Genomic DNA, 24,293 nt, shown 5'->3' with positions numbered 1-24,293 from the left:
TTTCGGATATGCTGACGTCAGGAGGATGTTACGATGTCACGTAAACTGCTACCCACTCATGCGGTCTGACCGAGTCTGCAGTGAAACTGCACTGGCCAGCAGTGGCCAGAATGTCCACCTCGGGAGCCTCAGCAGGATTCTGAGTGTGTCATTTCATGCCAGGGGTATAGGCAACCTTAGGCACGTGTGCCAACATTGGCAGTTTTGGCACAGGGGAGGAGGGTGATCACTGGCATTCTGGCACACAATTAAAACCTCAGTACTACATGCAGCATAGCATAGGCTATATTCTGCATAACTGTATTTAGGCTACTGACAGCCTATTTTAAAGCAGAAACACACGTAGGCTACATGTCAGAGATTATATATTCTTGCAACCTTTTCAATGCACCTAGGTAGCTTGATGATACATTGTGCAATTTGTAATTAGAAATCCAATGAAATATCAATCACACTAAAAAGGACCCTAGTCCACCCCAAGAGGGAGTCACTACTCACTGCACTGGTGGTAAATATAAAATAATGACATGATAGCACACAGAAAAGGAGGTGCTGTGACCCAACAATTAAGTCCCAGCCACAATGATCACCAGGTTGCAATCAATTAGAATAATCAATCACAAGAATTTTAGAGCAGTGTTGCACATTATCAAATAATAAACCATAACAAGTGATGTCTTGAGTTCATAGATAGGTCTGCATGTATTTATCTGTTTACAAACTAATGCCCAGTGTTCAATGTCCCATATCCTCCTGAACTTTGGCCCATGCCATATAGGTCATTCATATTGTCACCTCATTCTCCCATATCATCATTTTACCCTTAGTCTACTGCCTGTTTACTCCGGGTTGTTCCTCTTATCCTATTAATGTCATGTAACCATCCACGTGCGACGTGCCTAATCATCTCAGCCCTATATTATCCTTTATATTATTTTATCATATTTATATTATGGATTTCCTGACACTAGGTTCAGATTTAATATCTTATATCTTTTTGACTCCTTATTCAGTCTCCATTTTGTCTGCCTCCAGCCACAAACTTGCCATACATGATTTGAGACTACATGTATTTGGCCTTGGCCTAGTGGAAGTGCAGGGAAAGAATGTTTTAGCAGGTCGCATAGCAACGCCAGCCTCTGTGCTTTCCCGGTCTATGGCCATCAATGACTGAACCAAGGAAGATGAACTCTACGTCGCTACGCCATCCTCAACATCAATGCGTTGGACTAATGAGAGACCGCCAACCCTGGTCTTGTCATCCGACATTAATCATCTCCGACTCCAACCAATGAACTTAATATCAACAAATCTGACGTGATCTGCACTATTAATGCCTGGGACATACTGTGAAGAGCAGTTCAGTTCAGTTTCCATCTTGGAGCCATTATTCTAAATTTTATATGATGTAAATTATACTATTATATGAACCGTGTAGCACATTCTCAATGTAAATTGACTTTATACCTATTACCTAATAAAAAAAACTTAAAACCTGAAACTTTTCTCAGAACTTTATTTCATCTGCCTCCAAATCATTTTTTAAGGTCTTTCTATTTTTCATGGTACAATGGCTGTCATTCAAGAGTTAAAGGGCTACTCACTCATTTTTAAGGTAAAGACAGCACAGTATTTGGTCTCCCTGCGGGGTTTATTGAAGTTATATTTATTTAGTCCTTTCTAATTATCATTACAAAATATTTTTTTTATCTATTAGCGTTCACTGGGAAAGAATATATATATATATTTAAAAAAAATATATATATATATTAAAAGATTCAAGATTATTCAAAAATAGCTAGATGTACAAGCTCGTAGCACAGCACTTGGTGCGGCGCTATGAGCTTGTCGACACAGATACATTCCCGTCTGAAATGGGTTAAGTTCAGCATTTTATAATGACCAGTGTAGGCTATTTCTTCTCTGCAGGAAAAGCCATCACTATGGCTTTCCAAAGGAACACTTTTATTTAAAATGCAAAGCAAACACAAACAAACTCAAAATAGAGGGTGCATTACGTGCCCAGTCAAAACCCTTGTAAAACACAAAATGATAAAGAAACACCATAGAATAAAACAAAACAATAATCCTTTTTTTTATTACAAACAAATGTAAAAACATCACACTTCACCACATTTCAACTATATCTTCATGCAATAATCCATCTTTCGTATTCCAAGCTAATAGAACAGCCTCTCTTTCTGGTAAGTTAGCATGCTGAAATAATAGCAATTGTTCTTACATCAATAATGAATAAAGCTGCAGGTGCTCTGGTGGCGCTGTGGTAAAGTACCTCAAAACCACCATGGTACATCCAGCTTTGTTGAACACAATTGGCGTGTTCAGGGAGGGAAGCTGGGTGGGGAGGTTGATATATTTGTGAAGGCACGTACTCCCACGGGCTGGGGCGGTGCCTTTCAACAGACCCTACCAGCAGTGTCTGTGAGCAGAGCGTATTGGGTGGGAGGAAGGCTGATGCCCATAGTTACAGTATATAAACTAGAGGGTGGACTGCCCGGCCCCCACCATTCATTTCAATCCAAGTTGCTAAGTGGTGTTTGAAGGACCTGGAAGAACGCTCTACTTCTGCATTTTCTCGATGTACATCTGCATTTGGACACCATAAGTGGTGTCCAAATGCGAAGTGTAACGAGTGCCCCGTGTTAAACCCCAGCTGTGCAGGGTTTACCCGTGCTACATGCAAAAAGAACGCCCGCCTGCAGTTCCAGCTCTGGCCAGTAGTGGGGCAGCTTCAACATTGGCCAGTCGCTTGGGGGGGGGGCTTGCGTCCTCCGGGTGGGGGCTCTTCACTGGCAGGTGCGTCAGTAGGGTATAGTACCATAATAATGAGCAATATAGTGAAGACCAATCATTTGAAGAAGTTGAAACTGGTAGAAGTGGTCCTTGTCCTAAACAATGTATTGCAGCTTTGACATTTGAACTAAAATTCATTGTTTTTCCTCAGCCAGAGGAGCCCAGGCTCTCTGTAAAGTTGAATAAGAAACAAGACAACCCATTAAAAACAAATTGGTTACTTGTTGGACAGCAATGGCTACCATTAGTTTATTGTTTTAGATGTATTCAACTTACAGCCTTTTCCAATACAACAGGGTGCTTAGGCAAGAACTCTGGTTTCTTGTTGGCCTCAGGACAATTTCCCAGCTCAATCAAAACATCTCTGGTGTAAGATATTCTATGACCTGTTCAAAAGATATTTTACATGGCAATATAAATATATTATCAAAGCCTTCTCAACTTCTTTGACTGGCGAAAATGTTTAATTTGCACTCTTCCTGTAATTGTGTGAAATGTATCATACAAAAGATAACAAAAGTACTACATCTCTATTATCAATATATTGCCATCATTGTTATGTTTTGTTGTAGTACTGTGCCTGGTGAAATGGACAGTTCAAAATGTCTAAATTAGTACAAAAGTACAAAAGCAAATGTATGTCATTTACAAAATCTTCACATAAAAAGTTTGATTTATAACTTTACCCGATTTATCCTTGGTTCCAGGGACAGGTACATGTAAGCACAGCTCATCTTGATTTTGTTTGTCCAGCTGGAGGATCCTACAGAACTGCTCAACCTTCAAAAATATAAACAGAAAACAAAAACCAAAACAGTGTGTTTTGTTAGTGAAAATGTTAGTACAAAACGACTTTCGAATTGGTACTACACATCCAGAAAAACCGGCACCTTGTCATCACTGCTCACAGCCCCATAAGATAACATTCGGAATGTTTGACGCAATGGCTTGTGTTTTCGAAAGCTCTGACCATAGCTTAAGCAGCTGATCGTGTTTTCCTTGTTCTTTCTTTAAGGGACCAAGCCCAAAGGGACTTCTTGATCCCTTATTATTTTATTTGTCCAGATTGTTCTTCCGTTTATTTTGCTGCCAGCAATAGCAGTTCTGGCTGAACCGTCGGTTTTTGCGAAACTTGGCAATATTATGGTAGAGCAGTGGTTTTCAACCAGTGGTCCGGGGACCACCAGTGGTCCTTGAGGGGGTTCCAGGTGGTCCCCAGCACATCCGAACTGGTGAACCTAATCAGGCCAGGAGATGAATACATCAGCCAGGCCCACCCACACGCGTGTAGCGCGCACATTTATTTATTAATTAATTATTGAATTCACATTTTTGAGCCCCTGTGACAGTGTTGTTCCTGAACGCGTTCAATGAATGATCGTTCAGGAACGCGTTCATATTTTGGGTGAACGTGAACGGAATGTACTATATTTCTGCTTAGTGAACGTCATTGTGAACACGTTCATTTCTGGCGTGTGTGAACATCATTTACTCACGTTCAACTTCGTTCAAGAGTGAGTGTTTCCATAGAGCCTTCCAGGCTAAATCCCTGGCACTATACACACCCTAAACATGCCTTAATATCTAGCGGAAAACCCACCAATATGCTCTTATCCGACACAAATGAACTAATCTTTCTCAGCAGTCACTGGAGCGCGCATCTACTGCATGATGATTCACTCATGCACGCAGCAAGCAGACACAGAACACAGACATCTCTCTTCCACAGTGAGTGAAGCGCAGTGTTGCCCGATTTATTCTTCGTCGTACGTGTTCTGTGCTGAAAATAGCCGATGCAAAATAATGGACCCCGATATGAAAAGGGTTGAAAACCACTGTGGTAGAGGGCTATGAAAAACGGTGAGGACTGAGGACGCAAAACCCGCTACACGCTGTCAGCCTGACACTCCATGGACAAATATTGAAGAGAAGTTGAAGAGAAGTTTGTACGCAAGCAGCGATAACAGGCACATTGAACAGGCATAACTCATGCCTCGTCTGTCTGTATGTTTGGGGTACGAACAGCTGCAATACAGCTGGGTGACCTAAAGGCACAGCCTAAAAGAACTACGGTAATTGCTTGGTCCCTCTGCTTGCAGCTATATTTTTTCTATATATATATTTCTTACCTTTCCTGAAAACTATAATCCTGTACCTTTTTTTCTGTAAAACATGTGATGAGACAATTGGTTTCTAGAACATTATCAAAAAAGGGAGTTACCACACCATGTTGATTCCTGTAACGTCTTAATCACATTAAGATCATATCATTATTAACATTCACATGTGAACAGCTATTATGCTTTGCACAATTTAAAGGAAAACACTCACTCACCTGTCGATTTGCCTCTTCAAACACTTGTTTATAGGAGTCAGCATCCCCCATAGGGTCTGAAGAAAGCAAAGTAGAGTGGTGAATTAGTTATACATACATACATTATAGATAGTACTGTACTAGTGTGACTATCAGTCAGAAATACCCATCAGCGAATCAATAGTGTATGCACATTGCACATCATGCATCACTTTTCCAACGGGACACGAACCCCCCCATCTAGACTGAGTGACAATACTTTGAGCAGTATGGAACACTGGAGTTCGGAAGCACTCGTTGGAAATCACTCAATAGCCCTTTGTACCAACAGTTTCTAAACTGCACATAATGCAGCAGACAGCAGGACATTATTGAAAATGAGTGCTTCCAAACACTAATATAATCAACTGCATGTAATTTCTTGACAGAAAGTAGCTCAGAACATGTCTTTGTCTACAGTAGATTTTTATGAAACAAACACTTTGCAGTGAGAAAGAGGATAATAAATAATTTCCATACAGCTGCAATGTTGGTGAGTTTAACATTGTTAAATACAATCAGATAGGACTTTTGTTTATATGCATGTGCTGTCAAGGCCAGGATGTTGTTTTTTTGTCAGTAAGTAGGCGTTCCTGCATAACTTCTGGGTACAATGATGTCACGTGCATAGTTCAATACCAGAACGCTCGCCTCAAAACATTCCGGCAAACTCCAAATGTCTCTACCTGGCATTCCTAAACATAATTGCCTAAACCTGGTTTTATTCCTAACCTTAACCTCAGTAAAAACAGTGCCAAAACCCTATTTCTAAATTTTACCCGAGTAAAACTATGCCTAATCCTAAACTTATTTCTAACTTTATCCTCAGTAAAACAAAAATAACAAATACAACAATACAAAAACCAGCCCATCAAGCGGTCGGCAGGGGGAAAACATAGGGCCAGGGTGTTTTGAGGTGAGCATTCCGGTTACCCTATCAGCTACTGTACCATCACATGTCCATCAAAGCTTGTAGTTATAATATTCCTTTCAGTTTTTATTATCTCCTCTCCTCAACAACTAGCCTGGTAAAACATCCTGGTCATGTGAATTGAATGTGTCATGAAAATGTGAATTCACACAACCAGGATGGCTCTCCTCCATACCAGGAACCACCTTACACTCCAATTCGCTCACAATCCCCATCATTTGCATTTCATGTTGTTGTTGTGTGCATTTCATGTTGTTGTGTGCCTTGTATGTTTGTATTTTAAATGCTGCCAAAGGTTAGAAGAAGAAAGCTGAACCATAAAAACTTCTTACCAAGGGAAGGGACACCGTTACCGCGCCGAAGGGGCCTTGCAGGCTCCAGGTGCTTCTGGAGGATTCTACGGCTGGTCACCTCCATCCTGAAGAAAATTAGGATTTTGACTATTATGTTTCATATCACATGTGATTATTATGGCATGGCACTGATGTGAAACAGTGCTGGCATGGCAGTGCTTTGGTCACCATCAGATAGACAGGACCTATATTTAATTTGAAGTTAGCTTGAAGGTATGTTCTTCAGCAACATGTTTGTGTACCGGGTATATAAAAATACTTTCTCTCAAGAATGTTTCTATTCTGAAATAGTTGGATATGATGGTTACCATTTCGATTATATCAGTATTTGTTAACTTTTAAAACAAAAGGAGTCATGCACAGGATTTGGACATTTTGTATTTATGCGAGAACATCTTTTACATTAGACTCTCGAATCGATTACACTCGACATGAAACTGCAATGATCTACTTTAGCTTTAGATTAGATGCTCGCGTTTGTCTAACAAGTCATTGAAACGTCCGACGAGTGGCAATAATATTAATAACCTGTCGATGTAGGTTTTTATAGACAATAGTACAAGCTCACAGCGCGTCCAAGCGAAACGTGTAAACTTGTAGATTTGTTATTTTCGGAGCGCAACGCCGTCATACGACGAAATACAACGGGTTCACTAATCACTGCTTATCTAGTGCTATATCTTCATCAGTGACAAGTCTACATGATTAATACCAGCAACAAGTAGTACCACAATGTCGCTTGTTAAAACAGAACTGATCTGTCTCAGCTGTAACAGCGCATCAAACTTGTTGTTCAGTTCTTTTTTGGTGGGGGACACAAGCGACACCCTCTCGCGTGATGGAGTCCTGTAAATTAAGCTAACCCCATTAGCAGCCGCCGGTCACGGGTGGCGTGACAATTTATTCTGTTGACACTTTTTGAAGTATGAAAATATCATACTAATCTTCGTAAATCGTAATCAATTTTTTTCTTCTGTGTGTTCCAATCACCTGTATCGATCACCTGGCGCCTCTGGTTGTTCGGTTTGTGTTGTTGATGCTGCAGCGGACGCCGGGCACCACCAGGCAGGCAGGAGGACAGGACAGTCAGGACAGGACAGGCAGCCTCCGGCGTGTTGCTCCACAACTTTATAAATCACATCAGTGCTGAATGGAGCACCTGTGTCATGTCATCTGTCTGAGTCTGCGTCAAGTCCCCAAAAGCATGTGGATCTGAACTCCGGCCGTTGAATTTCAAAATAAATTTTATTTTTTACAATTTATATTAAGTTATATTTTTGTCATCTCATCGTTTTAGCCTATAAACCTATAAAGCCTATAAAAGACGAATCTGCCAGAGCAGTGATATTAGTATTTTTTGCTATCACATTTTATGTCATTTTTGATTGATTGAATAGTTCATTAGACATAAATGTAAAAATAGAAAGACTACAAACACTTATTCCAAAAGGGATAGCAGCAAAAAGGTCTTTGCAGTCTTGTTTCCATTTAGGCCCTATGCAATCAATTCATAGACATGACATTTTATGTAAAGAATTATACAATGTGACATTATTTAGCCTTTATGAATAGTTTGTAATTGTTTATGTATAGCTTTTTGTTTTTCTTTAGCCATTAGGAATAGGCAGAGTTGATAATTTATTTATTTTTGTAGGCAAATGGGACTAACCCTTAGAGTATATATACTCTATGGACTAACCCTTATACTCCAAGGACTAACCTCAGGTCCCTGCTATGCGCAGGACCATGGATTTCCGTATCCGCTCGAGTGACCGGATGTTTAAACTGCAAGGCAAAATGACTCCTGTCCAATGCATAGATATCATATACGTAGAAAGGCTATGATCCAATGTTCTTGATAGACCACTGTGCTCCCCCTAGCGAACTCTACGTCAAATTAATAGGCCTACATTTAAAAACATAACTTCAGGTTGGTGAACTTCAAAATAACACGATTAAGAGCACAGGTATGCGAATGTGACAGTAATTTATTTAAACTGCCCCTTGACTTTAAATGTGTTCTTTCAAAGAACGCAAGATCCAACTGCTATAAATAATAGATTTATCCGGATTGATTGACATTTTTTCTCGTGATAACAGATAATTATAGTACTTTTGTGCCGTTTGTAACACCATAATAGGAATTACATTCCAACCAGAGCCTAATAAGAATGCAAGGATATTTATATTGAAGTTCAGTATTTACAATTCTTTAGCAAATAAATATAACTAAGCCGATTGCTGAGTCATGAGGCCCATTGCCCATCTTCTGTTTCCTTAGTGTGCCGTGAGGCATCTTGATGTACAAGTACACCCCCTGGACATGACACTAGTATATGTTGCAGGGACATACTATAAAATGTATATATAAATATAAAAGGTGATTAAAAAGCCAAGTTTAGTGGACAATTACACAGGGACAATGGTGATCAGATAATTTACTTTAGGTGGGCCTATCATAATCATTGTAATGTAGGCCTGTACATTCATGTGAATACTCACCATTCTCAATTAATCTTAGGAACAAAATAAATAGTACAAGTACCTGCCACACCGTTTTGGTACTTGATATTCTCACTTTTCTACACCATATAGTTTGTGTAAAATACACATTTTAAAGGAATAGTTCAGATCTTTTGAACTTAAGCTGTATGAAATACTTGCCATTAATAGTGGTTGCAACCGTATAAAATCGATTGACCGAGTCTGGGGTGGGAGTTCTGCTCTGGTTTTGGTCAATATTAAGTAGTTCCAGTTCTGTGGGGGGCACTGAGGCCACGCAGTAAAAGTAAATTAATTCACAAAACTAACGTAATTTGTATTGTTTAACTATTTCTGAAATATTAACGCAACTTTGACCCTTCTATCACATGGAACTATTTTTGGGCATAGTGATAGACACAAAAAGCATAGTTCCGTGTAATAGAGGGGTAAAAAACGAACGAAAGTTGCACTAATATTTTAGAAATAGGTCAACAATACAAATGTTAAATTTTGCAGATTAATTTACTTTTAATGCGTGGCCCCTGTGCCCCCCACAAAATGACCAGAACGACTTCAATTTTAACGGGACTCAGGCAATCAATTAATAGAGTTGCAACCACTATATTAATGGAAAGTATTTCATACAGCTTAAGTTAAAAACAAATCTGAAGAAAAGTACAAATGCATGAGCAAACGATGCAGCCGCTATGAGTTTAGATCAGACTTAACTGGATCCTGCGACATCAGAGTCAAGTAATTGTTAAATAATTTGCAAATAATAAATCAGTTGGTTCAACATCAGTCATTTTACCTGGTGGAGGACAATTAATTTAAATTTAAATAAAGATTCTTACAATATCTCAAAGTCATTATTTTTCCTAAAACAGAAGCACTTTTGAATTTGGAGAGAAACCACAAAAAATACTCACTAGACAGTTGCGTAAACTGGAAAATGATCAAACAATACATACAATTAAATTTAAATAAAGATGCATACACAAGTCATTTAATTCAACAGCATGCCATTTATCTGGGTTTTATCACTTATTACATTAACAAAATTATAATTACATAAATGTCCCCGTAAAAGCTGAGGTCATTGAAGAAAGCAACTGAACAATTATGTCATTGTAGAACACTCAAAACAAAACACATTTACTAGTCACACTATGTTGTCTAATCACAATATAACATTTCATGTAGAGCAAAAGGAAAAAAGCCTAAGTGAAGCTTATATTTCAAAATATGGTCATGTTACGTCCGAAACAAGTTAGGACAGGTTACATCATGTGAAAAGCGCTTTCTTTTCAAACAAAAATCAACTGTATTTTCCTTGCACCTATTGGTCTTCCACTCAGTTCTTTAACTGCTGTAAGCGCCTCCTGGCGGGAATCAAAGACCACAGTCGCAGAACCATTTGGCATTCCATTCTTGTCATGTAGTACGGTCACAGATCCAGGGATGACACGATATCCATAACAAAAGTCATAGATTTCATCCATTTTGATTTTCAATGGCATGTTCACTAGCTTCAGACAAGTGGGACCCTCGAACTGGGGTGAAGGCGGTCCAAAGTCTCCATAATTCAATCCGTTACCTCCGTCCTGTGAAGCATATGATCCGCCTGGGTAAGGATCACTCCGTCTATGGATATTAACCTGCAGATCATCGGTGGTCATTCTTAAGTTTCCAACCGCCATGTCACCAGGATAATGGGGTCCATCACTTTTCCTGGAAGAGTACCTCTCCTTCCTTGCCATCGACTCTTGCGCTGCTGGGGGCTCAACACCAAACTCCCGCATCTGAGACAGTGATATGCACTTCAACATGACTACTGACCCAAGAAACCTTTGCCCATCCAAATGCAGAGCACTCATAGCCTCCTCCTCAGATTCAAAGACCACTAAAGCCTCTCCAAGACCAGCACCTTTATGATCCCGCAGCAAAAACACTTTGTCCTCCGTAATATTGAACCCAACAGAACCCATCTCAAAGAAATCCATGATCTCTACTTTACGTACATCAAATGGCATATTACGCACATAGAGACATGCCTTCTCAGAGTCATTAACATTACCTCCTTGACCAGGTCTCCCGGTGTGAGATTCCAGGATGGACATCATCTTCTCGCGTGAAATTGGAGAGATGTGAACATTTTTGTGATTTAACTTTTCATTATGGCGTGTTAAGGCTGAACAGTAGTCCCTCAGACTGTTGAAAAGCACAAAGAGAGAGCTTGTTCTTCTTCCTTGGTCATCAAGTAGGAAGAGTATCTGGTCATCCTCCAGTCTATAACGGAAAAATTCTTTGATGTCACGCTTTTCCACAGCATGCGACAGATTTTCCAACATGACACAAAACTCTTCATTGGATGGAGAGTTGGGTCTGGGGGGCAAAGGAGACCTCGACCGTGTACGAGCTTGTGGTTGCCTTGCACTGTGAGTTGGAGGGCCCAAAGGAGATCTTGACCGGGCTTGTGGATAACTTGGCCTGTGAGTTGGTGGAGCCAAAGGAGATCTTGACTTTGTATGGGGCTGTGGATACCTTCGACTGGAAGTTGGCGAGCTCCCTCTTCTGAACTTGCCGTTACCGTTTTCACCCACTCCAAAGTTACCACCTGCCTCAAGCCAAACTTCTTCTGTTACTGGCCTAATTCTCACAAACCTTGGACCAATGTATTCCCTATCCCTCATCAGGCCATCTCTTGCATCCTGGCTTGTGGCAAATTTGACGAAACCTTCCCCATTGTTATGGCCACGTTGATTTTTCCCAAAGATTATACCCTCAACAGATAAACCATGAAAAAAGTTGCGTACATCATTTTCAGTCACAAAGAAAGGCATTCCCGTCAGAAGCACACACACAGGATCACTGGTTGGTGGAGGCCTCAGCTTCTGGCGTGCCTCATCATGAGAATGGTCTGACTGGCTATGTCCCCTGTTAGGAGTCTGCATGTGGTCATCTTTCCTAGCCTTTCCAAGAACATCCACTAGATGCCGCCTGGACCTTTCCCGGTGTGAACCTTTTTGTTCCAGCTCAGCATTTTTTGTACTTTCCTCAAGTATACTCTGCATTTCTGACTTACTGCTCAGTAGCAAGTTGACTGGGCATCCCTTAATGCAACCCCCCGACCGAACCATTGCCCTTCTTGCATCTTCGTCAGAGGCAAAGATAATGAAAGCCTCCTCTCGTACCCCACCAATAATATGCACCCCACCATCTGGGATTTTGAGGCCTCTGAAGAAATTGCGAATGTCCTCAGAACCTGCTGTGACGCCGAGTCCCTGTAAACGGATGACCACCGCCATTCCGAAGCACAAATAACAGCACCTGCAGATTAGAACAGAGGGGTACAGAATGACATTATTGCCGACAGCATCTCTGGCTCACCTTCAAATTCCTTGACATTCCATCATGACACCACTGAACCATTAGTTTACAGTGTGTGATCATAACATGGCAAACTGGTACACCACTGAAATACTGTAAAATAGGCAATAAGACTGCAGATATCAAAACATTAGGGAAGTATGATAATGAGCATTAACAACCACATAGCTCACTCCCTTGTTCTCTGGGATTTAATAGTCTCCTTGGCAATGCCTCGATTTTTAAGCATATGCAATTTATGGGTTTAACTGAGATTAATAGTGCCATTAGTGTGCAATCTCAGGTACAAACAATGAACAATTCAATTAAAAGTTAAATACAAAAGTCCATGCTCATCTCTTTCATCATTGTGATAGTCTTTCAATGTGATGCTTTGGGTTGCGCCCAAAATGCAGTCAATTATTGGTCCAGAACAGAAAACGTTAACATGGCCATCAACAGGAACACACATAACCAAGAGCAAGTGTTCTCGTTAGGAAGAGCCTGAAAAAACACCCACAGCAAAAATATATATATATATATAATTTCCACAAAAAAAATCACGAGCTTTATAATAAATAAATAAAGGACAACTACCTCTCTTTCATGTAAGTGGCCTGGCCACTTTTGACGAACCAATTTATACACCAGGTCCATACACATTAATGCCCTCTACACACGTTTAGAATTACATTCAATCTTTTAGTGTAGTTGCGATTTCACGAGAAACTGACATCTCTCCAAGGAAGAAGCACCACATTGCAAATATACTTGATGGGATCATGGGAGCCAACCCATGGAGCCAACACACAAAACCACTGTCAACGGCATCACTTGCATCTCAAACACAGAATACAAAGAACCAAGCAAGACATTAGAATCCAGCTCCACTTCCCTGCACTGATCAACCAATAACTCTTACTGCATGCCAGCAGTACCAGAGGCAGTTAATCAGATTAAGTCATATCTCAGTCTTGTGGAATTAAGACAGGTAGCGAATAATGTCGAATACACCACCAGCCATTTAAAACCACAATGGATGCGAATGGTTCAGACTTCAGAATCAGATAATAGAAAACTCACGTTCAGAAGACAACAGCTAAGCTAACGTTAGCCAACAACGATAGCACTCTCTACCTGCATTAGCGTTCTCTAGAGCTTAAATTAGAATCCATAATACAGTGTCGCTTGACAAAAAAAATACATTTACAATTTGGCTTGTATGTTGATTTTTCCCAGCTGACTTTGAAAAAAGACCGCAAGGTGGTCGAAACGTCGTGCCGATGCTGTGTGGCTAAAATAGCATGGAGCATTTTAAAGTGAGCTGCGAGCCTCCCTCTTGTTCTCATGTTATTTGCAAGCGACACCTCCATGGCTTTCCAAGGCCTCTAGCTAGCAGTTAGCGGCTAGCTCGAGAATGAACCGTTCATTCCACAGTGTACCCACAGCTAACGACAAAACGTACTCAAAACTTACTCAAGGGTCTACCACAAGAGACCGTGTATTTCGGAGCCGGAAAGTTAAGTGAAGTGATTTTGTTTGGGATAAAATAGCAATAAAAAGCCAGTATGGTGAATGGGACCCAGAGTGTATTGTCTTGATGTCTTGTCTTCCCTCTCTCTCTCGCTGACTCGCTGACGCTGAAGCAGATTCTTCATTTGGATTTCCGCCGGTAGAATAGCTCCGCCAATTTTAGGAGCATTACCGCCACCTACCATGCTGGAATGTGAAGTGAAGCGCTGAGTGCCGTGGCGAACAGTGATGATTCTTAATTCTGAAGATGACCCTGGCCGCCTGGCGTCGTCTCAATTTTGGCTATGTAAGTATCAGGGGTCACCAGTTAGATTTTCTTCGTATTTTGATCATAGGACCCAGTTACTGAATGTCAAGTTGCCATGGGCTTTCTCCAGAATATGTATGACAATGATTTACTATGAAACTATGGCATATTAGGAGTCCAACTACTGCTGGTGGTTTTCAAATGTTTTATTGAGACTGACAAATGGAACCAAATGGACCATTGAGTTCTAGGCCAGTCAATCTAAGATTTGACCCAAAATAAATGGCAAAAATGTCCACCGCAAGCCAGCATGGCGATGACCCCTGCATTTAATTAAATGATCATTTCATTTCAGATCTAGGCCATTAAATGGGTAAAGGCCTATTCATAGTCTGGATTTTCGGTGGTGAGGTGATGAATAACGCTTGAATAACCCTTAAAGGCCTATTCATAGTCTGGATTTTCGGTGGTAAGGTGACCACCACTCCGGTGGTGAGCTGACCACCGGAGCTGAGATAACGTTGAGCGGTGGTGAGTAAAAACAGAGAGAAGGGCTGAAGTGGTGGTTTGCTCTTCACCGCGGCTCGTGACGTCATGTTGTAGTTCGGTGGTCACCGGTGGTTAGGTGACCACCGAACTACATGACGTCACAAGCCGCGGTGAAGAGCGAACCACCACCCCAGCCCTTCTGTTTTTACTCACCACCACTCAACGTTATTTCAGCTCCAGTGTGAGCAGCTCACCACCGAAAATCCAGAATATGAATGAGCCTCAACAGTACAATAGTGAGTGAGCACTGAGCACACCCAATGATCCAACCCAAATTGGGTAGTCACAGGATAAAATCAGCAATTTACAGTTGCCTCTTAGCAATTTTAGATGTAAATTACTAGTACATATCAATTTCTATGACATTCAGTAACATGTTATTTTAATGAATGTCAATTTTGGTGAATTTGACATTTGATTTGAACTGACAGCATAGAGGGCCAGTGGTGTAAATCAACCAGTGAATGTCAGTTTTCAGCACAAAAATATACCATAACAATTTTTTCAGCTTTTCTCCGGTCCAAAAAAAAAAAGCATTAATTCTCAATTTCATTTCATGCCAAATAAGAATTAAATTCCAATTACAGCTGCTTATGCTCTATGATCAATAACCAGCAACACACATTATAGCAGATAAATATTAAGGATAATGAATAGTAAGAGACTAATGATTTGAAATAAGATATTTAAAACCTGATTTAGCAAGTGATGACAGAAAAGGTTATCTTTGGGTTTTGGTGGTCCCATAAGCCATAATTGTCATATTGGACTTTAAGTCAGCCTATCAATTTACTTGACTGTTTCATCTGCAAAAACACAATTCCAAGTTTCTTATAAAACTCAATGTCTTTACTTTTGACAGTATGCACATCATTCTTAATATTTTAATGTCTTCCCTATTCTAGTTGAGCCATCAAGAAATGGCAGGCCTACTTGTTACAGAGCTATATTATCCATTGTGCTCTTTCTTTGAGGGACTGTCAGTCAAGTGTCATAAAATAAACATTTAGTGTACACAATATAACTATGGGTAGCTAACCAGAACCCAAAAAGAAGCACTTAGCATTCAGAAAACGCATGACATTTTTACTTTGTCATTATGGTGTTTTTATAATGCAATAAAAATGCCTTTTATTTATAATAATCAACTCATCCGCTGTCCAGGGCAATTGCATTATATTGAGGTAAAGAAAAAGATAACTTATAAGTAACACACCAAAATTAATCAGTAGGCTCAACCACTTTAGAGATTTCTTACCTTGATGGGGTAACAAGTCAATTTAAATCTAAATGAATACATGAGTCAGATGTTCAACACTATGTACTTTTATCAAATGCAATTAGATTAGTAAAGAGTACATTAAATGTTTTAACAAACATCTTTCAATAAGATTTGAGCTCAGGTCATCCCCAACATTGAATCGAACAAAAACTAATTTAAAACCAAAACTAAACATTTATGGTAGAGGAAAAAACAAAAACGCACAGGGTGATGAAGCGGTTTCCCAGAATATCATCAAGTCCAAAGTCAACCAGTTTGGGGCATGTTACATGATGTGAAAATGTCTTATTTTCAGTCAAAAAACTATTCCTTCAACATCAACTGTACTTTCCTTGGACCTATTGGTCTTAAATTCAGTTCTCTTATTGCTCTAAGCGCCTCTTCTCGTGACTCAAAATCCACGTTTGCGACTTGCTTCCAGCTCCCTTGGATACGTCTGAGCCCACAGGTCACAGATCCGGGGATCACACAATACCCATAACAAAAGTCATAGATTTCGTCCGTTTGGATTCGCTTCGGCAGGTTCATTATCTTCACACATGTGGGTCCATCGAACTGGGGTGCAGGCGGCCCAAAATCTCCGTTACCTCCGCCCTGTGTAGCATAAGATCCTGTTGCATAAGGATCACCCCCTCTATGGACATCAACCTGTATTGCCCCATTACCATCAGTGGGCATTCTTAAGTTTTGAACCGCCATGTCACCAGGATAATGAGGTCCCTCACTTTTCCTGGCAGAGTACCTCTCCTCTCTTAGTATAGACTCTTGTGCTGCTGTGAGTACAACACCAAACTCCTGCATCTGAGACAGTGCTATGGACTTCAACATGACTTCCGTCCCAAGAAAACTTTGGCCATTCAGAGACTGAGCACTCATAGCTTCTCCCGCAGACCGAAAGACCACTAAAGCCTCTCCAAGACTGGCACCTTTATGATCCCGCAGCAACCACACTTTGTCCTCTGTAATATTGTACCCAAAAAAGAAGTCCGTGATCTCTACCTTATGTACATCAAACGGCATATTACGCAGATAGAGACACACATTCTCAGAATCACAAGGATTGGCTTGTTGTTCCAGAGGCCCCTCGTTCTCGGCATGAGATTCCAGGATGGACATCATATCCTTACGTGAGATTGGGGAGACAGAGACAATTCTGTCATATATTTTTTCATTTTTGCGAGTTAAGGCCACACTGTATTCCCCAAGACTGTCGAAAAGCACAAAGATGCATTTTGATCTCCCTCCTTTGTTAAGTACGAACAGAATCTGGTCATCGTCCAGTCTTGCGTGTTTGAAAAATTGTTTGATGTCACGTTTTTCCACTGAAACATGCAGACTTTTGATGACGACACAAAGATCTTCGTTGGAAGAAGAGTTGGGACTGTGGGCCAAAGGAGATCTTGACCTTGTACGGACTTGTTTATATCCTGGAATGTGAGTAGGTGGGGCCAAAGGAGATCTTGACCTTGTAAGGGGTTGTGGATACCGGCTTGGACTGTGAGTTGGCAGGGCTAAAGGAGATCTTGACCTTGGACTGCGAGTTGGCAGGGCCAAAGGAGATCTTGACCTTGGACTGTGAGTCGGCGATCTCCCTCTTCCAAACTTGCCATTACCATGTACACCCACTTCCAAACTTCCACCTGACTGAAGCCACTTTTCTTGACGTGATGGCTGAACATTCACATACCTTGGACCAATGTATTGCTTATCTCTCATCAGGCCACCTCTTGCATCCTCTCTAGTGGCAAATTTGACTAGACCATACCCATTGTTTTGGCCCCATTGGAATTTTTTTAAGATGATGTCCTCGACAAGTAGCCCATGAAAGAAGTCACGGACATCCTGTTCAGTCACTTCGAAAGGCATCCCCTTTAGAAACACGTACACATCATCATCAGTGGTTGATGGAGACCTCAGATTCTGGCGTGCCTTATCATGAGAATGACCTGGTTGTCTACCTCCTCTATTAGACAGCATGTTGTCAGCTCTCCTATCCCCTCCAAAAACATCCTCTTCATGCCACCCGGACGTTTCCCTGGGTGACCCCTTTAGTTCCAGCTCTGCAGTTTTTGTACTTTCCTCAAGTATACTCTGCATTTCTGACTTACTGCTCAGTAGCAAGTTGACTGGGCATCCCTTAATGCAACCCCCCGACCGAACCATTGCCCTTCTTGCATCTTCATCAGAGGCAAAGATAATGAAAGCCTCCTCTCGTACCCCACCAATAATATGCACCCCACCATCTGGGATTTTGAGGCCTCTGAAGAAAGCGCGAATGTCCTCAGAACCAGCTGTGACGCCGAGTCCCTGTAAACGGATGACCACCGCCATGCCAAAGCACAAATAACAGCACCTGCAGAACAGAGGGGTACAGAATGACATTATTGCCGACAGCATCTCTAGCTCACCTTAAAATTCCTTGGCATACCAACATGATGCCACTGGACCCATAAGTCAATCACTGGCCCAAAAACACTAATATGGCCATAACAGACACCTACGAGAACATCCAGAAAAACATCTCCCCCAAACATGCTGTATGGCTGTAATGGGCAACACATGATTCCCATTTTAAAATGTATTTAAATAAAGCTACTGTACTGTGGTGGAAACAAAGCTACTGTACTGTGGTGTACACATGTTCAGGGCGCACCGGTTCAATTTATGCGAACATTTATAAGACCATGCACACAAAATACTGAGGACAAAATTTCTGACATCCTGCTTTTGACTCAGCCTGCTAAACACCCATGACACTTTAGGGGTGCGTATATATTTTCTACGTCCGAGCATAGACATGGTAACGCCCGCCTGTCTCTGATTGGCCTACGACACTGCCGGCCTTACAAGAGTTTCCTCCGAGGTGGAAGATACATGCTAGTCTGCCACGAGGTTACTCCATGGTGGGAAATAAATAAATACAATACAATAAATACAAGTACGATATAATACAAGAGAATGACAGCTTGGCACACGCAGCAGTAAGCTTTATTTTTGTAGAAGAGGCAAATTAATGTTGTTTATGCCGTTGGCCTCTTTATTGGTATACATGTGTAAACTTGAAACGTTATTGTACTTTTACTGTAAAAAGTACTCTTCCCTTGATCTTTATCTTTTTTAGTAAAGTATTAGTTTAATTGGATTAATACACGATCATCAACACTAACACTTTAGAACACAGCCAAATCAAATACATACATGTTCAATCAATTATTCAATCAAAGCAAACGGCACAAACAATGCCTCTTCTACAAGTTACTGTCGTGCATGCCAAGCTGCCATTCTCTTGTACTTTTATTATTCTTATTTACTATTATTTCCCACCACGGAGTAACCTCGCGTCTCGGAGGACAGTCTGGTGAGACCATGGGGGAAAGACAGCAGTGTCGGTAGGCCAATCAGAGGCAGAGGCGGTACCATGTCTATGCTTGGACGTAGAATAGATATAGGCTTTAGGGCGGCAGTGGCTCAGGGGTAGTGACCGGATAGGACACAGCAAGGTCCCCAGAGTTAGTGTCAAAGTGTCCTTGAGCAAGACTGAAACCTTAATTGCTCCCGATGTGCAGGTTGGTGCCTTGCATGGTTTTCTCCAGCATGTGTGTGTGATGAATGTAATGCACAATCTCCGTAAAAGCGCTATATAAATGCACCATTTACACTTTCTTTAACTGTTGCAGTCCCACCTGTGACTGACTGTTAACAAAGCAAACCACTTTTCATTTAAGAATCCAGCTCCACACTACTTCCCCTGACAAACCAACAACCATTACTGCAGGCCAGCATTACTAGTGGCACAGAAGCTCAGGTCCATAATGGCACAGTTAAAATACAATACTGCTGTGCTGTCAGATTAATCATCAACAAAATAAAGGGAGGGGTCTCTTCACGGATCCGTCATAGCAATGTACACACGACAACACACTCGCCTCTTTTTTGCAAAACAACATGGCTGCAGCCGTTTTATCCTGTCACTGTTAACACAGTGTGCTTAAAGGTACAATACATATTACAACATATTACAACGACCAATGGATATACTGGCAAGCCAGCTAGCTGACAACCAGTACTCGCATAATTAAAAACAAATACACAATTGACCCCAACCAACAGTCAAAACTCTGCAAAACCAACTTTACGTCAACAATAGTGTACAAAAACGATTATGGGTTCGTACTCGTAGTTACGTCATTTCACACTCACAACTGTACATTCAACACGCCCCAAAAATAGAGCTACAAGGCAAGCTCACAACGCGTTGCAGACGACTTGCAGTAGCTTGTAGGTCGGTCACTTTCGGAGCAAGACACCGTGGTACGTAGACGTACAACCAACTGTCTACTCTTGTTCATGGTAATGCAAATGGTAATGCTAATCGACACAATTTGACGCCCTTTTTCAGTTGAAAATGCGTGGATGACATCATGACAATATACACACAAATATTTTGCACCACTTATATCTTCGTTCACTAGTACCTACGCTAGCTCGGCTAACGTTAGCCTCCGGCTCCAAGGCCTGGCTTCAGCTTCTCGTTAGCAGCTAGCCTAGCTCAGCTGTGCCGAGCTGTGTAAAACAAACACAAAAACAGCCTGTAGTTAAACCACGCTAAACTCAGATAACGTCACACTTACACAAAAATGACTACCAAGGCAGAACTCTCACTTAGCCCAAATCAGTCAGTTCTTTAAGGTGAATCTGTTCCCGACGTGTGTATCTTCAGCCGTCGAGTCAAGTGAAGAGAAAAGACGAAAGCTTGCTAAGGCGGAAGTGAAACTGAAGGGTGTGTTCGTTTTCTGAACGGGAATGCGGGCGGCGTTTGCATGGGGGTTGTCGTATGGGGCGATAAGTAAGCCTGGGACCGAGGCTACGTATGGGGCGGGTGCTTCTTGTCCAAATGTTTTATTCGACAATATACAAAATGCAAACAGCACAAGGTACAGCCACGCATTTTGGTCCAAAAGGATTTCAGAAGAAAGAAAGAAAGAAAGTCTTGTTTCCATTCGGGTCCCATCACTTCCTGTCACTTTCCTGTCGTTGTCAGTGCTCTCCAACGACCAGGAGATGGCGCCTTTGATGCAGGTTTGAGTTAAATGTCATTGGGGAAACACTCCTTGTGAAGACCAGAATTATATTGATTGTGTGTGTGTGTGTGTGTGTGTGTGTGTGTGTGTGTGTGTGTGTGTGTGTGTGTGTGTGTGTGTGTGTGTGTGTGTGTGTGTGTGTGTGTGTGTGTGTGTAAATAACACACATTAAAATTGTCAATGAATTTTTTTTATGGATCATTGTAAATTCAGGGGTTGAAAGTTGTGGTACCATTAACATTAACCTATATAGGCAACATTTTTAAATGTTCATTATGCTTTGCCTTTAACTTTCTTTCATGCCTGAAGAAGGTCAGTAGACCGAAAGCTTGCTAAATAAATACATTGATTGTGCGCAGATCTGAGTGTGCAGAGCTTCCCTTTATTTTTCTCATGTTCCCTTTAAACATTTCTTTAAAATGAGCATAGAAAAATTTATATTTATCGCCGGTTACCGTCAGTGAAATGGCTTTATTGGCAGAAATGTACAGTGAAACACACTTCCAAAGGGATCACCACATTCTTTTCCATGTTTCCATTCAGGTCCTGATATACTTTAATATCAGCTTGCACTGAAATTTGTCTTGCGACATAGCAGCCTTGTATGCAACAAATATTACACACACATTTGACAACACAAAGACCAGAAAAGAAAACAAAATTACATAAAAACATAAAGACAAGAGCAATGTCCACAGCTGTCTAGTCCTGACCAAAATCCTGATTAAGCCTCAAAGTCGAGTAGTCGACTGATGGACAAATGGCCACTTCAGTCTTGCATGACCCATTACTTATTACTTATGCATAAACTTATTTGCCAATTTTCACTATTTTGAAAAACAATTTAAAATAGTTCAACTAGCCAATCTACATCGACACGTTGTGATCTTGTATATAGGCTAATTGAACTATTTTAGATGTTTTCAAAATAGTAAAATATGGATCATGATGAATACAGGGGTTGAAAGGAGGAGTACCATTAAAAACCTATAGGCCTAAGGCAAAAAAATAACAAATTAGAATTATGCTTTAAGAAGCATGTAATGTGTCAAAACTAGGGGTTTTTCATGATTCTGAATCCATTCCAAGCATTAGTTTTGCACGAAAAACACTCATTGGGCTAAATTAGGCGATAGCCACTTGCCCAAATGTGCCCAAATGGAGATGTGCTGACCTCATCACATCGTCCCCTCTCCCCTCCCTATATTATTATTTTTTCTAACCGTTTTCATGATGTTTTCTTTCTTTCTTTCTTAATTTCTTTCTTTTAGTTTTTTGTGTATATTTGTAAATGTTCTGATGAATTGAAAATAGAGGACCCTGATGAAGACAAGTCTTTGTGCTTTTTCTGGTTTTATCATCTTAGTTTTGTATTGACCTGTAGGCCTATTTTCCTCCAAACTTCTTGAATCTTGAATGTTGTTCATAACACTACATTTAACTCAACCCCAAGAGCAAGGCCTCCATCTGCTGGCCGTTGGAGTTCACTGACCACAGCAAACTGAGAGACTTTAGGATTGTTCACTCTCTAAAGATATGGTTTATAACTCTGTCATACCTAGTGTACCTGCGGTGGGTATGTGTATCATAATCTCATAATCGGTGTCTCATAAACTGCCTGCAGTCATAATATAATGATACCATTGTGGATTAGTGGTTGTATTCTTCATGGTACTGCTCCAATATTCACTTCGGCTGCTCACTCTCAACTTGTTGCTCAAGCCACTAAACACATAATTTCTTTATTATCATTTAAAACCATGAACGACAACATACTATAGTAGCCTATGTTGTCGAAAAGCATGATTTTCATATTACGTTATTGTCAAAAACGAATGTATGTAATCTATGTATAACCAACTAAATGTATTCAAGCTTTGTTGTTCTGTGTGGGGAGGATTCCAGAACCCCTGGGGCTAAACCACTAGGCTACCTCCTTCTGGAGGGGGTAGGGATTGGCCAGGAATCTGGATAATATCTTCTTCTCGTCTGTCATCACCTCCACACACTGTCTTTTTTTCAACAGCCTGGCCCCTTTTCCACCAAACTAACTAAATTCTTGGAACCTTGGTGATTTCACGGAACCACCAGTCATTTTTTGGTTCCATTTAGGGTTCTGAACCAATTCATTTTCAGTGGAAACACACTGAACTGCTTCAATATTAGGCAGGAAAAAAGAACCAAACTGGTTCAACCCTGGTGGAGAAGGGGCCTCTGTTCAGTCTCTGTCCAGTGTCCCTAACACTGCAAACTGCAAACGGGGCACTGACTACTACAAACTGGTACGTCACATCCCATTGCACACATTGAAGGTCAAGGACCTGAGCTTCCTCAGGAAGGACAGCTTGCTTGCCTAACGGTTAGGCCTAACCCATACTGTGTAGACTAGAGGGCATAGTCAGCATAGTCAATCCAGTCCAGTTCAGTTCCTTGTTCAAGTGAACACTCAAATACTTGTAGGTGTCCATGATCTCCACTGCTCCCCTTGGATGGTGCTGGGAGCTGAGAGCGACCAGGAATGTCATGGAAGTCGCCCCTAATATTAATGGTTATGGATCATTTTATTTTTAATACATAGAAATTAATAAAGTTATAAAATGTGCTTCATTGTTTTTGTGGACTTAAAATAATTGTTTAATTTGATGGGCTTGCTGCCCTGGAATTTGACCTTTGAGCACTCAAAAACACCAAAGGCCAAGTGGACAAGTTGTGAAATTCCAGGCCTGCATAGCTGACTTCACCACCACTAATAACTATAATCATGGTGGCTAAGAAATCCTAATTCATTCTCTCACTGAAATTTCAGAGAAAACCAACATAGCAAGATGCTCATTGTCAACATATATAGACTATAAACATGTGCAAACTATTATGGGCACAGGACTGTGACAACCAGAATAAGCCCTGATGGTGTGCATGAGTTTGGCAGCAGGTGTAGGATGCAAAGAGCTTAACATCGGGTCCCAGGGCTCCGAACTCAAACGGCACTGCCACTAGGGTGTGAAAGGATACAGTTGCATCAGCAGTTCAGAATTCTAGAGACCGGTGTAACCGTCCACACGCACACACACACACACACACACACACACACACACACACACACACACACACACACACACACACACACAGTCACACACTCACACACACACACACACACACACACACACACACACACACACACACACAGCAGAAGTGAACTTGTATTGCTTCGCCATCACAATATAGAGGTCATCCACGATTCTTTGTCAAAAGTACTTGTAGTCCTTAGGCAAGGATAAGGTGTTGGACAGGCAGCAG

At 41.1% G+C, this 24,293-nt stretch overlaps 3 protein-coding genes across 3 annotated transcripts; all 3 read right to left on the bottom strand.

Annotated features, from left to right (window-relative positions):
• Positions 1-2,008: 2,008 nt before the first annotated feature.
• gra (granulito) lies at positions 2,009-7,604 on the bottom strand. The gene is made up of 6 exons (XM_080767607.1): positions 7,442-7,604; positions 6,431-6,516; positions 5,150-5,205; positions 3,501-3,594; positions 3,091-3,200; positions 2,009-2,984 (listed from the first exon to the last, which is right to left on the bottom strand). The coding sequence occupies exons 2-6, from the start codon at positions 6,513-6,515 to the stop codon at positions 2,949-2,951; spliced, it is 381 nt and encodes a 126-aa protein (XP_080623733.1). The 5' UTR covers position 6,516; positions 7,442-7,604; the 3' UTR covers positions 2,009-2,948.
• A 2,342-nt stretch (positions 7,605-9,946) lies between these two features.
• On the bottom strand, positions 9,947-13,919 carry rbm12bb (RNA binding motif protein 12Bb). The gene is made up of 2 exons (XM_080768421.1): positions 13,781-13,919; positions 9,947-12,265 (listed from the first exon to the last, which is right to left on the bottom strand). Exon 2 carries the CDS (start codon positions 12,241-12,243, stop codon positions 10,243-10,245), a length of 2,001 nt encoding a protein of 666 aa, XP_080624547.1. The 5' UTR covers positions 12,244-12,265; positions 13,781-13,919; the 3' UTR covers positions 9,947-10,242.
• A 2,024-nt stretch (positions 13,920-15,943) lies between these two features.
• On the bottom strand, positions 15,944-20,737 carry LOC308318295 (RNA-binding protein 12B-like). Its single transcript, XM_080767792.1, has 2 exons — positions 20,547-20,737; positions 15,944-18,268 (listed from the first exon to the last, which is right to left on the bottom strand). Exon 2 carries the CDS (start codon positions 18,244-18,246, stop codon positions 16,219-16,221), a length of 2,028 nt encoding a protein of 675 aa, XP_080623918.1. The 5' UTR covers positions 18,247-18,268; positions 20,547-20,737; the 3' UTR covers positions 15,944-16,218.
• Between the last annotated feature and the right edge of the window lie 3,556 nt (positions 20,738-24,293).

This window comes from Protomyctophum bolini (assembly GCF_963924005.1).
Source record: "Protomyctophum bolini genome assembly, chromosome: 7".
NCBI lineage: Eukaryota > Metazoa > Chordata > Actinopteri > Myctophiformes > Myctophidae > Protomyctophum > Protomyctophum bolini.
Note: the sequence above shows the minus strand (reverse complement) of the source record. Positions and strands in the feature narration are given on the sequence as shown.